The 15,487-nt window shown below is 34.4% G+C and overlaps 1 protein-coding gene across 6 annotated transcripts in view; it reads right to left on the bottom strand.

Annotated features, from left to right (window-relative positions):
- Positions 1-15,487, bottom strand: part of CCDC178 (coiled-coil domain containing 178) — a 506,076-nt gene that overhangs the window by 427,076 nt on the left and 63,513 nt on the right. For all 6 annotated transcript variants that reach the window (XR_009213490.1, XM_058438507.1, XM_058438509.1 and 3 more), the window contains exon 6: positions 7,904-8,043. Coding sequence is in view for 5 of the 6 variants with exons in the window: in XM_058438507.1 (XP_058294490.1) it covers positions 7,904-8,043 (140 nt within the window). In the remaining variant the exon portion in view is untranslated. The remainder of the gene's footprint in view (positions 1-7,903; positions 8,044-15,487) is intronic.

Below are 15,487 nucleotides of genomic sequence, written 5' to 3'. Positions count from 1 at the left end.
TGTGCATGTACACGCATGTATGCGTGTATATGTGTGTCTATATGTTTATGTGTGTATGTCTGTATGTGTATATATACATATATATATATATAGCTAATATTCAGCTTTATAAAAAATGGAGAGCCTGTTATTTGCCACAACATGAATGGACCTGGAAGATATATTAAAGGAAATAAGGCAGACACAGAAAGAAAAATGTTGCATGACCTCACTTACATGTGGAATGTATTTTTTTAAGGAGTTCAAATACACAGGTAGAGAATGAAACAGTGGTTACCATAGGTGGGAGTCGGGAAGAGGAAATGCAGAGATGCAGGTCAGAGGATACAAAGGAGCAGATATGGAAAATGAACAAGTCTAGAGATCTCATGTAAAACATGAGGACTAAAGTTAACAAGATTGTATTATATTACGGATTTTTGTTAAGTAGGTATTTGTTGCTCTTGTCACAAGGATAAGTCACTATGTGAAACATATAAGACTAACATAGATGTGTTAGCCAGCTTCACTATAGTAACCATTGTACTATTATACCATCAATACGTGTCTGTCTATATGTATCCCAAAACAGTATGTTGTAAACCTCAAATAAACACTATAAAATTTATTTCAAAAGAAAGCAGATTGGTAGTTGCAAGACTTGGAGGTTAAGAAGAGAGTTAGGAGTAAATTCTTAATGGATACAGGGTTTTATTCTGGAGTAGTGAATGTGCTTTGGAGCTAAATATTGGTGGTGATTACACATTACATAAACTAAATGTTACGGAGTTGTTCACTGAAAAATGGTTAATTTTATGCGATGTGAATTGCACCTCAATTTTTAAAATCACTTAGGAAGTCTGAGTAAATGATAAATTTTAATTAATAAATGTATCAATACTGGTTCATTAATTATAGCAAAGATACCATACTAATGAGATATTTTTAAAAACTGGATCCAGAATATATATGAACTCCCTATGCTATCTTCTCAATTGTTCTGTAGGTCTAAAGTGTTCTAAAAGATAATTTATTAAACAAAAACAAATTAGAGGAACATAAAACATAATTATCTAATTCAAGGAAAATATGTTTTAATAAAGCAAATAAAGCAAAAGAATATGGCTGGGGCTTTTGGGGCATGGAAGTAAACCAAATCAGATTCAAATGAAACTTCAAAATTTTCATGAGAATTGTGGCATCTTGGACTAAAAACCAAGAGACATTTTAAAATGCAAAGAAGTTTCTGAGCTCTCAACTTATAAGAAGCAGGAAGTAGTCTGAGATAGGAACTCAGATCCATTTTCTACAGAAATGAAAGTACCTCTGGAGCCAAGAGTTCAGAGTAAATCAAACAGCCAGTGAGAACCACAGACCAATAAATTATTCCCAATGAGCAGAACTGGGTTCTAATAAAAAAATATTTCTTGGTCCTAGATTTGGGGAACCTGACACCACATGCTGACAAAATGCAGAATTTTATGGATCAGTGAAAACCCTGTGTCTTCATTCTTCCCCTTTTTGAATGAGGAGTTTATTGTGATTATTCTATCCCTTCTTCACTGTCTATACTAAGTATGCAGGAGCAGTATTTGACTTTTCACTTTAGTTCATAGATCTATGGGTCAAAAGAAGTCGCACACAAGGAACTTCATCTGTATCAGATCTGTTACAGAACATGTAATTATGGATATTCATGATAACATAATGATATAAAACTGTTTTAAGAAAAGGTCATCGTAGTTTGCATTTGGGGAGCAGTATTAATCATGTGGCAATGGACTGATAGATTGCTACCTAAATTGTCCCCATAGAATCTTGTCTTCTGGATCCACATCTTCTCTACTACTCTCCTGCATTAAAAGTGGGATTGACTATGTGCTTTGCTTTGGTCAGTGGGACTTCAGCATACATGACACAGGCAAAGTTTTGTTAAAACACTTGTCTGTTGAGATTTGTCCTCTTGAAATATGCTCTAACAGCCAACAACCATGTGAGTGAGACGATTTTAATCATTATTCCCAGTTGAGCTACCAGATATGTGTATCCACATGATTGGTCCCAGGCAAGAACCAGCAAAACTGCCCAGCTGAGTCCAGAACAAATTGCTGAATGGTAACCACGTAAATGCTTGTGTTCTAGCCACAAAATGTTGGAGTACATGTGTATATGTACGTATGTGCATGTGTACCAACAGATAAAAGAAAAAAAGATAAATGGTTACTTTGCTCAAAATATTTTCATTAGAATGGGGAAAAATTCTAGACTGCAAAGAATAAATGAGTGATTGGGAGGTGTGGAATTAGATACTAAATATAGGCAACTTTCAGATGCTATGTGGAATGGAGAAAGATAGACAAGGGTAGATATTTAAAGGTCTGTATAGAATTTTAAAATGTTCTTAAAAATAGGAGATACATCAGTATCTTCACTGTGTACAGGACTTAAGAAAAAAGGAGATTTTTAAAGACAGAATGCTGAGAGAAGACACAACTGATGGAGCAAGATCCTTGCAAAGGCAGAACATGCAATGCAGTGAGGGGAACAGCTCTAGGTGGGTGGGGTACAAAAAGAACAATATTTGCGGAGTTCAGGGATGTTCATAGGTGAGATAAAAACAGTCTGAGGCATTTCTGTTGAATCTCTTATTTTTTTTTTTTTTTTGCAAAGAAAGAAATGAATGAGCTGTGAGGTAGAAGATTTAGAGGTTTGAACAAAAAAAGACTGGAGTAGCCACCACAGACTACTAGAAAAATTTCAATTGACAAACAATAATTTCAGAGCACTATACAATGTACAATTGAGGGTGGGGACTATGGTTACATAACATCTTAAATTTTGTGTAATGTTCTCCAGTACCATTCAGCAGACCAGGGGTGGGAGTGGGGATGGCAGACCATCAGATATTTGGGGTTGGCATTTTGTCAGACTAGAAGGATAACAGGATAAAAAGTAAAGGACCAAATACTCCAATTGATGAATGTTTAGAGAGATTAATTGATTAGGCAAGAAACTAAAGGAAAATAGGAACCACAGAATAGGAAACCAGATATATCAGCATTTGAAGTGCTCATAAGTTTCAAGTTAAATACAATAGAACTAATAGAATGAGAGAACTCAAAGTATAAGAAACTTAGTATAGAGTCAGGTGTTAAATGTTAGGTTTCAGAGTTAAAAAATAGATATGAAGTGGTATAAAAAGAGCCAAGTTTTCCAATGAGAATGACAAACATTTTAACATTCATGTCTTTGGTCTTAATAGCTGACACATTGTCAAGGACACGATGTCATGGCACAGTGCTGAACTGGATGTGCTTAGAGCTTGGATACACCTGGTCTGGATGCTGGCTCTGCCACTAACATTGGATCTCGGGAGAAATCAGCCTCTGAAATCATTTTCCTCATCTGCAACTGGAAATAATGGCAGTTTCTATCTAATAAGGTTTTAATAAGAATTCAATGAAATCATGCATATTAAGTGTTTAATAAGTCTATATTTGGTAAACATTTTATAAATATTAGCTTTATTATCATAGTTGATGTTATTAATTTTGTACAATATATTGTTAACATTTTAAAGAATGTTTTTTAAATGCTCTCTCTGTGTTATTCTTTTAAATTACAGTAGCATCCTAATGACTGATATTGATTAAATGAAGAGGAAAATTTTAATTCTGTAGCGCTCACTCTAAATAAAACTATTTACAGTCTAGGCAGTCTAAGAGAATAAGGTAGAAGAAAAAAATAAAACAAGAGTCTTTTATTTGTATGAGAAGATATTCAGGTGATTTTTTTTATCATTGTGTGATGTTTCCAGATTCTTCGCAAAAACAAAATATAGGGAAAATTCTCATAGTAACTCCACTCTGAAGAGTTTTTCAGTGGAGATTCAAATTGCAATTAAACTGGAGTGGATAGAAAAGTCCGTGGCAGATGCATTGCTGCTAACCACAGGCGTCCAGAGTGTTCTGACTACATTGGAAATCACTGTGGACAGAAAATTGTAAAAGACTGATCTTTTACTCATTCAGTGTATGTTATACCCAGGGTAGATGTAAGCTTTATAATTACTTATAGAATTTTATCTAATGGGCCTGATGTGGTGGCTCATGCCTGTAATCCTAACCTTTTGGGAGGCTAAGGAGGGAGGATTGTTTGAGGCCAGCAGTTCAAGACCAGCATGGCTAGCATAGTGAGACCTCAGCAGGAGGGATTTAAATAAACTTAACACTTGGCAAATACCACTTTCTCTTTTGCTTGTTGCTGGGCCCTTCATTGGCCAGCCTGTCCTTCCTCATCATTGCACCAAACTTTTGTAACAATTAGAGTCATAACACTTGAGATTTGGGTAATTTAGAGAGATAATTAAGCCAGTTGCTTGCTTTGACCTCTAACATTAAAACCCAAAGGAATTTAGATGATCTACAACTCAAAATAAGAATTTTGTGCAATTCATGATGGAGATGTATATATACAGATATAATAATAGCTTTATTGAGATAATTTACATAGATTAGAGTTCACCACTGTATACAAATCCGTGGTTTTTAATGTATTTACAGAGTTGTATAACCATTACCATAATCACCGATGACTACATATTGTATGTAATTGGGGTGAAGGCTCCAGCTGATAATCACCAAGCATTGTTCCTCTGCCTTGCTTTGCCCTCTGCCTAACCCCTGGAAACTGGTGAAAGGGTGGTCCTGCTGTTCCCCCAGCACCAGATACATTATCAGACAGGCCTGGGACTGTAGGTGATGAATGAATATATATTCACATATATGTACATACAGATACATTTACAGACAGAAAAATGTTCCACTTCCTCTCAAAGTTAGTCAGTTGACAACTTTACTGGGTAAAATGTTAAGTGGCAAAAATGTTGAGAAGAAATATCCCTTTTCTGCATTTCCCTCAGGCATTCTGGAGGAAAAATGCACCCAGAACACATTCATATTTAGTATTTTCTGCAGGCACTTATTCATTTTAAATATTTTTAAAATGTTCTCTATTTGTAATTTGTGTGGGTACATAGTAGGTGTATATATTTATGGGGAACGTGTGATGTTTTGATCCAGGCATGCAATGTGAAATAAGCAGGCACAGAAAGACAAGCATCACGTGTTCTCACTTTTTTGTGGGATCTAAACATCAAAACAACTGAACTCATGAATATAGAGAATAACGGAGGATTGCCATTTTAAATATTTCTTACACACATAACTCATTTTATGTGACATGAGGATTTATGCTTAGGTTAATTCTGAATTATGATCTTTATTTATTTGGAAATATTAGATGCTATTAGCTTTGATTTCAAAATATCAGAAGCTATCTTTTAAAAAGTTCTTTCCAGTTGTGCTTGCTTAATTTTATTTTTGAGGAAATTTAAGTTCCTATGCCAATGTAAGGTTGTCTAACATTACCAACATTTTTTGGTAATATTATCACTTTTTCCATGTGATAATGGGAAGATTTTTTTTCTTATTGTGATAGGTTAGTCAGAAAAAATTTTTTCATCTTTCAAAAAGACAGCTGGCCACCAGTTCATTCTTAAAATATTAGTTCAAATACTGCATAGATTTGAACTAAATATCTAATGGATAGTCCTCATGATTGCACCAAACATACTACTTATGTTCTATTTACCAGTTCAACACTAGCAAATCTAACTGCACAGTCAATAAAAAAACAAAATAAAATAATTTTTAAATATAGAAAATAGAAAATCTACAAAATAACCTTGAAAATTAACAGAAAGTTTGTCATTTGCATTTATTTCATAATGAATCTCCTTTCAGATAAAACTTGTATTTATTTATAAACAAATTATTATCATTACTGAAATTTTTGTCTAGAAGTGTACTTATCTATCATTGTTATTGTGTGTTTCTTCTCAAAATGCCAACTAATATTCTCTGAAATAAGAATTAAGGTCTCTCCAAGGATAAAAAACACAGGCTGAATGGACTTTGGAGTCAGATGGAACTAAGTACAAATTCCAACGGTAGTGCTCACTACCTGTGTGATGTGTACATATAAGGTATTTGACTTTTCTATGCCCTAGAATTCTTACCTGTACAGTAGAATTTCTATAAAGAGCAAAACAATAGATATTTATTAAATGCCTAGAAAATACGAGATGTTAGGTACATAAATCACCATTATTACATGGAGTGGATAGGTGCCTCAGATGTATGCAGAAACGAAAGGTTCTGTTTTAGCTCTTCATTTACTTTTTTATTCAACAGACAGTTATTGAGCACCTACTATTTATCTGGCACTAATCTAGGCCCCAGAAGACAATAGTAAAGAAGTCAGCCCTGGTGCTTCTCCTTTTTTGAGGTTTTTCAATATATTTACATGAGAATAGCTCTTTTTTCAGTTTTTTAAAAGATAAGATGTAAAATATCTTGGCTTATTTTGTTAACTATTTTATATAAGGTAATATTTTACCTGGCCTATTATCCATAGTATCTAACAGTTTATCAACTGTTCAGAGCACCAAGTCGGATTCAGGAAACAATATGGGCTTTGAAAACAGACAGAGGGTGTTTGAATCCCAATTCTGCCTTGTGACCTTGAACAAGTTGCTGAATTGTTTTACATTACTATTTCCCTATCTATCAATTAGGTATAACAATAACCATTCAGTAGTAGTTTTGTGACGTCTAAGAGCAATGATGTAGTAAAACATAATGTCTGACTTATATTAGTTTTTTAATCAATGATAGCTGTTATAATTATTTATTAAAATACCATTATACCATTTTAATAAGTGGTAGTTGTTATAATTATTTATTAAAATACCTACGATTTTTATCAGTTTTAACAACATGGGTAATTGTTAATTAAAACTCATAGGAAGTATACAGCATATCGTAGCAATAAGTATTAATTTCTTCTCTTTATTTCCTTGCCATTGTCTTCAAAGCCCAGGACACCATCAGTCCTGTGACCTATAAAGCATTTCCTGAAGGGGTTATCTGATTTGGAGAAATATAGAAACAGCAAAGGTAACATAATGCTGATATAGAATGATATAAATAATATAGAAGTAATGATGACAAATATATATTGAGTCCATATCATTTGCTGGTACTTGTACTAATATAATATCACTATCTCTTCATTCCCATCTAAGGTCACTCTAAAGCCTGCAATCTTGAAGACTGTACTCTAATGATCTCTAACAAAAGAGGTGACATCCTAGACTGAGAATTGTGAGTGGCCCATCAGAATGTTTGCTGGGCCAGATCCAGTAACAGTGGAGAGAAAAAAGAAAATAGCACAGGTCTCTGGAAAATTGATCCCCCATTTGAGCAGTTTAATTCTGCATTAGTTGTTCAGAAATATAATCTTAATAAAAGGTATGAGAAGTGGTATTTTTTATCATTCTTATATCATCCTTTGAAAATAATTGCCTTTCAAGATTGAACTCCCTTCAGATAAAGACAATCTTTTAACAGGTTTAAAATACATAGAATCATTATATTCCTTTTCAATAGAACTATTAAGCATTTCTTTAGAATAAAATAACTCATTAAAAAGGGCACACTGTCCTTTTATACACCAATTTAATCATCTAATCAGTTTAGTGTCCCAAAAAGTATGTAAATACTACTTAATTTACTAGTCAAGTTGGCTTATGGAAATTACTACTTAGCATGATTGCCTCTGGATAAAGAACAAACAGGTAGGGAAAAAAACATCGATTTAATAAGGTCGTTTCACCCTTCTGGAGTGAGACTATCAAAAACATGTCTAGACTAGTAAATAATGCAACTGAGCAAAGATTTTTAAAAAGCATTCCAATTATCATTTAAAAAGTCCAAAGAGTTTCCTGGGTTCTATAAGTAACCAACCCTTAGAGGGTCGATAAAGCTTACCAAAATATCAGCATTTTAAATTAGTTTCTTACCCTTTTCCAATGCTCCTGTATTTTGGACTCCACATCTTGGATGTGTGAAATCATTTTGTTGACACAAGGTGCTGGGATGTTTACTAAGGCACAGCTGTGACGTCGACATGGGTAGCTAAAGTAAATGCCTTTACTCACCCCTAAAGAGAACAAATGGAAGAAGTTCATTACTCATTCTATAAAAGTAGTAAACCTTGATGTTCAGAATAAGCAAAAAAATTCTGCTTTATTAGTGCTAATACTCTTAGTTTCCTTAATAGAGAGGTTGATAAATCTGTCAGAAAATTATAGAACAAATCTTCAAAAAATGTACAAGCTAAAATAAAATAATCATTTATGATTTAATTCTGTAACAAATAAAAATGAACCTGAGAAGCCAAAATAAAACTTCAAGGAAAGTTAAAAAAACATAGCATGGTGAACTAAACATTGGAAAAAATGAAGGAAAAAAAGGCAGAAAAAACAGCTGACCCATGTGTTACTAAACAGATTCTGAATCTCTTAACTTTGAAATATATTTTAAATATTCCCTTCAAAGAGATGCCCTCTTTCAATGTAAATAATACCCAACTACTCATGCATCGAAGTTCTTCCTTAAATCCAGCATGAGTTTCTCTTGCTGAAAAAAATAAAAGAAGGTCTCCTTCATCCTCATAATAACCTCATTTTCTACCTTCTGTTTCTGAAAATTGGAGTCTCATGTGAAGAGTGATTGATGTTCTCACTATAGTATTCAAGCTGTACTCATCATAAAATCCACTCAGTCCGATGTGCCTCAGTGATTCTAATCCTGGCATGTCCCAAATCGACTGAAGGTTGCAGAAGCACAGCAAAGTTGTCCATGAAACTCCACCAAAGTGCTTACTTGCAGTCCTTTTGACCCTAAGGACTCTATTGGGCTGGATTACAGTTGCAATCACTGATCTTAAATGGGAGACACAAAATATGCTCAGCGCCTCAGTGAGAACAGTGTGATGTCCTCATTTCAGTTGACCTTGAGGGAACAGAGAAATAATCCTGTTGTGTTTTGTTTCAATGCCAACCCACAGAGATGGTAAATATGTTTGGTATCTTCGTTTAAACTGCAATCTTTTAAATATCTTTTAAATGAAGCCTTATAATATCTTCCTCTAGAAACACAATCTCTTGTAAAAATGGCATGTTTCATTTATAAATAAAGGTGTTCAGTCTATTCTACAATGTTCAACTCTCTCTCATATATGTGTGTGTGTATATATAAAACATATATACACACACACATATGTATATAACAGTGACCTTTTTATGAGCACTAAAAATATGTGCCAGACATAAAGCTAAGCTAAAAATTTTTGATGCCACATTTTTTTAATCCCCACAACAATCTTATAAAATGGGATTATTATCTTGATTTCATAGATGAGGAAATCAAGGCATAGATAAATTATATAACTTGTCTAAGTCTATGGAACAGGTAGGTAGGAGAACTAACTGAGACTTGCACTAAATATCCCTGGTTATGGAGTATAAGCTGTGAAGGCTGTTTTTATATTTTAAAAATATGGCAAAATAAAGAGAAACAGTACTAAAAATATATTTCAGGGCATCCCAAATGTTTTGCTTGTTTTTAAATTTTGAATGCTCCTTCATAATATCGGTGCTGGTATCCTATGTCTTTTAGTTTGCTTTGACCATACTCTGAACACACATACTTGCTATAACTATTTTTTGTGTGTTACATTCCATCTTTCCTCTTTAGTTCATAAACATACACACACACACACACACACACACACACACACACACACACATATATATGTAATAGTCAAAAGACCAAAAGAACAATCTAGTAAAAATTATATATTGATCTCTTATCCAAGTATCTTGATAAGGGCATGTTGGCCTTCCCTTTAGAAATAAGAAGGTTTTGATACGCATTTAACAAACAAGCAGTCACTGTTACAGTCAAAACATTTGTTTGCTTCATTAAATGTGGTGAAAACAAGAACAGTAATGATTCCTTTTATATTTTTCTTGACTGTGCCACTCTCAACCTATTCTGTGAATACTAATTAATTTCCATAGCACTCCTATGGTTTAGGTTGAATATGTAACATATGGTAAAGTAATGGGAATGATGTACTATGAACTTAAATTTGCACTAAAATCTGTAAAAGACATGGCATCCTAAGTAGCACAGGATTGAACCAAAATTCAGTAGTTCATATTACTCTTTTTATTTCGTTGCAAGCATGGCATAAGTTAAAATTTCCAATTTTTAAGAATTTTACTCAGTTTAGGGTGACAGCATGATATAATCAAAAGACAGCTGAACTGGGTGTCTGTATTTTCTTGACTGAACTAACCAGCTGCACATCTTTAGCTAAAACGATTCAGTCTTTAGGTCTCAGATTTCTTACTTAATAAATTAATGTTATATAAGATATTTTTCACCTAAAATTCCAAACATAAATTGAGGGAGCTCCTCCTGGTGAAGCCTGTGCACAAATGGTCAGTGTGAGTATATAAAGAATTAAGCTCGGCAAGACTTTCATCCTCTCTAAACATGCCCCTGACTCCAACTTCCTTGCCCAGAATTAATGCATAAAAGACAAGATCCTCCTGGCTCCAAGCCAGAGTTGAGGTTTGCTGAGACTCTGCAACATGAAACTTCCATTTGAGAAAAAATATCAACTAGCTGTTTGTGTGGGCAAATGAAATAGAAAGACTATGTTTATAAACTGTCGACTCTTACTGCTAAATGAATTTGATCCTTATATAATTTATTCACCCAGCTCCAATAATTCAACATTTTATCACAAGAATCCTTCCTTTTCTTCTGCTTTGTATATGTGCTTCCTTTATGTACGTTACCCCAATTATTCTATCATCCCTTTATCTCAACTCAGAACAGTTAGGAAAAACTCTGCTGAACACATATTTCCTTTTCACATTGTTATCCCTTTTAACATCTTGATTTTCTTTCCAAAATGTAACATAAGTCAGTGCTCTTGAGGTTAAAAATAATTTGTCCTCTATGCAAAGACTCTTTCACGATTAACATAAAGCATCTTTAATCTTTTATGGTAAACAAAGATCTCTTTAGCTTTTGTTATACATGAGAAAAATAAAAACACCTTTCACTGACGTTAGTTATCACATTTTCATTGGACCTTAAACTATTGGAAACATTTATCACTAAATATCTAGAATAATACACATGGACTCTCAGAGTCGGGAGTGGCTAAAAACTGCGTCTACTCTAACCTTAGTCAATGTGCAATGCCCCTGTTCAGTGTTCACTTACTGCCATTTCCTTCTCTTCAAAATCTGCAACTTCAATACATTTTTTTTTACTTGCCTTGTATACTCACAGGTCTCCCGACTACCTTGCCTGACCACTTCCTATAGCTATTATTCTATATCAAACTTTGCTTTGACTAGCAATTTTTTGAATGAACTGTTTATACTGGCAGCCTCAATATCTTCATCTGATCTCTTCTTGAAATTACAATTTGTATACAAATATTAACATCCATCTTACAAGGTTCCTTGCCTGTGAGGAATACTCAGCTCTTTCAGACATTTGAGTGCACCTATTGCACTTTTCATTTCTCTTTGTAAGAATGGATCACATTGCACTCTGCTGTTATCACATTTATGTTTTCCTATCTATCTTCCCCATGAAGTTCTTTCCAGAGAACAACTATATTAAGTGCCTTAAATAATTATTGAATAAATGAATAAACAAATCCTCTATCATTTTTTAGACTTTTTACCTGGCTGTAATCTGATTTTTGTTCTCTCCATGAAAAATTCATTCTTATATCCCACTAAGCAGTATATCAACTACCATCCATGAAGGAGTAACTGATATGGAATTAGTTCTCCAGTTATAAGCAACTCTAAATCTGGATTTTAAAATATGAGACAACTGATTTCGGACTTTGAAAAATGGGCAGATCAAGATTTTTATTTCTGAGAAAAGGGAAATTGATAAGGTGGAGTCCCACAATCACCAAGCTCACTGCCAAGGGACAGTTTCCCAACTGCAATAAAGCGATCTGGGAGCAAAACAGAGCACAGTAATCCCGCTGAGTTGAAAAGTAAATATGAGTTTCATGGACAGTGGAAACATCTGGAAGAGGGCAGGAACTCAAGAAGACAGCAATGCAGAGAAGAGTCTCAGAAACCCACGTGGGAGGCCCCTCTGACATATGGCATAGAATCCCTGACCAATAACTTCTACCCAGAATGTGCAGAGAAAATTCACAACTTAATATTCAGAAAATAAGCATAAGACTTGGACTCTTCACAAAAGACAATATACAAATGACTAATGCAATGTGAAAAGATGCTTAACATCATTAGTCACAGTCATCAAGAAAATGCAAATTTAACTAACAGTTCAATACAACTTCACACACACACTATAATGCCTAAAATTATAAAGGTTGGCAATGCCCAGTATCAGAGAGGATATAGAACAACTGGAATTTATACATTGCTAGTGGAAATGTAAAATTGTTTAAACACTTTGGAAAACAATTTGGCAATTTCTTATAAAAGTTAAACTTAACATATTACTCAGCATTCCTCTTCTTTATATTTCCCCATGACAAATAAAAATATATCCACAAAAAGAATTGTAGGTGAATGTTCATAATAGCTTTCTTGATGATAGCCAAAAATTGAAAAAATCTCAAATTTCCATTAAAGGCTAAATAAATTGTGCAATATTATACAAGAGAACGGTATTGAACAATAAAAATGAACAAACTACTGATATATGCAACAGCATGGATGAATATTACAGATATTTTCCTGAGTCTGAAAAGTTGGACACAAAGCAGTACCAGTGGCATAATTTCATTTATTTGAAATGTTAGAATGGTAAAACTAAAATCATACTGGAGTTGTGGGAGTGAGTTAAAGTAATCTGGTCTGTAGAGGGGGCATGAATGAACTTTCTGGAAAGATGGAAATTTCTATAGTGTTTGAGGTAGTGGTTAAATGAATGTGTGTATTTGTCAAAAGTCATTCACTTGTACACTGTAAATGAGTGGATTGTATTGCATTTAAATTGTACTTCCATATATCTGTTTTATAAAAAAGACCACTAAACATATCCTAGTGACAGAACTCAATAACCTTGTATCATTCTCCTACTTTAACTTTTTATACTAAAAAACATTGTAGACAGCCCTTCCTTGAAATGTTCTTTTAATAACTTTCTCTATCTTCCTGTTCATCTATTTTTTCTCATATTCCTTAAACATGACTATTTGATAAGAAATAATCTTTTCCTCTACACTTTCTCCTTTGATTATCTCCTTTAAGTGCTTAACTCTCAACTAAACAGCTTTAGACTTAACCTTGCCCTGAGCTCCTTGCCAAATGTACAAGTTTCCCAAATCTGTCCTTCCTAGACTCCCATCCTGGCATTGAGAGTAAGGAAGGGAGGTCTGGGCCTGCAGAATCCTATGCAGAATGGGAGAAGCATGATAGATAAAACTAAAATGTACCCACTGAGAAGTTGATATACCACAAACAAGGAAATACATTCACAACAGTAAATTAAAATGCCAAAGCAGAAAGGCTACAGAAGAAAAGGGACACATTTGCATGATCAGACATAGAACTGGAAGGGATAAAGGAGGCATCCACGGAGCTTCAAGATGGAAGGGATCTGATACAGTACCAGCAGTGAAAATGATGCCTGGTACAGAGGATCCTCAGAAATGATTTGAAAAGTAAAAGAACTGTTATTAGTGGAAGGTATTCAAGTTACTGGTGGCAAATCTATACTGGTCTGCAGCAACTTCAATTCTTGCCTCCTCAGACAAAATAATTTGACTGAGAAGCATAAGGCAGAAGGACAGACCAAGGCAAGTTTCAGAACAGGAGTGAAAGTTTTATTAAAAAGCTTTAGGACAGTAAGGAAAGGAAGGAAAGAAAAGAAGAAAAGTACAACTTGGATAAAGGCCAAGTGGGTGACTTGAGAAACCAAGTGCGCAGCTTGACTTATGGACTTGGGTTTTTATACGTTGGCATACTTCCAAGATACTCCATTACTTCTCCCCACTCCTGAGATTTTATCGGGAAGCTGCTGATGAGTTTAAGGTGTTTTCTATTAGGAGACTGCCTTTCTCTGGCACTGGCTGTGAGCGGTTATTACTTCAGATAAACAGTTAACAACTGCTTGACCATCACCTGATGGTCACCCAACACTCCTGGTGTGTTGGGGGAGGGGCGGGGAGGGCGTGGGCAGGAGGGGAGAGCCCTCTTTTGCCCTGCTCATACCTGAGAGGCTACCTACTGTAACAGAATGATAAGAAAGTAAAGATGTTCCAAAATAAAACTTTTAATTAGCCTTCCCTCTGTCCCCAATCTGTTTGGATTCTTTTTTTCTTTTTTATAATTTTGGCTTTCATTTTAGATTCAGGGAATGCATATGTAGGTTTGTTACATGGGTATATGGTGTGATGCTGAGGTTTGGGGTATGATTGCTTCTGTCACCCAGGTATTGAGCATAGTACATAATGGTTAGTTTTTTTATCTTTGGCCCCCTCCCTCTCTCCTCCCTATAGTAATCCCCAGTGTCTATTGATGCCATCTTTATGTCCATGAGTACCTATTGTTTAGCTCCCACTTATAAGTGAGAACATGAAATATTTGGTTTTCTGTTCCTGTCCTAACCCATTTAGGATAATGGCTTCCAGTTGCAAGCATGTTGCTGCAGATAACTTGATTTCATTCTTTTTTATGGTAGTATAGTATTTCATGGTGTATATGTATCATATTTTCTTTATCCAATCCACCATTGATGGACACCTAGATTGATTCTATGTCTTTGCTATTGCGAATAATGCTGTGATGAACAAATGAGTGCATTGTCTTTTTGGTAGAAAGATTTATTTTCTTTTGGATATATATCCAGTAACAGGATTGCTGGGTTGAATGCTAGTTCAGCTCTTAGTTATTTGACAAATCTCCAAACTGCTTTCCATAGTGGCTAAACTAATTTACATTCCCACCAACAGTGTATAACAATTTTCTTTTCTCTGCAGAGTTGCCAGCATCTGTTGTTTTTGGCTTTTTAGCAATAGCCATTCTGACTGGTATGAGATGCTATCTCATTGTGGTTTTTTCATTTGCATTTCTCTAATGATTAGTGATGTTGAACATTTTTTCACATGCTTGTTGGCCATGTGTACGTTTTCTTTTGAAAAGTGTTTGTCTTTTGCCCACTTCTTAAAGGGGTTGTTTTATGCTTGTAAATTTTTTTAAGTTCCTTATAGATTCTGGATATTAGGCTTTTGTCAGATGCATAGTTTGTGAATATTTTCTCCCATTCTGTAGGTTGTCTATTTACTCTGTTGATAGTTTCTTTTGCTGTCCAAAATACTTTTAGTTTAATTAAATCCCACTTGTCAATGTTTTGTTTTGTTGTAATTGCTTTTCAGGACTTCGTCACAAATTCTTTCCCAAGACTGATATCCAGAATGGTGTTTCCTAGGTCCTCTTTTAGGATTCTTATAGTTTGATGTCTTACATTTAAATCGCTAGTCTATTTTAAGTTAATTTTTGTATATGCTGAAAGGA

Source organism: Hylobates moloch, unplaced genomic scaffold (assembly GCF_009828535.3).
Source record: "Hylobates moloch isolate HMO894 unplaced genomic scaffold, HMol_V3 SCAFFOLD_5, whole genome shotgun sequence".
Classification (NCBI taxonomy): Eukaryota; Metazoa; Chordata; class Mammalia; order Primates; family Hylobatidae; genus Hylobates; species Hylobates moloch.
The sequence above is the reverse complement of the archived record's forward strand: the minus strand, read 5'-3'. Positions and strand labels throughout refer to the sequence as shown.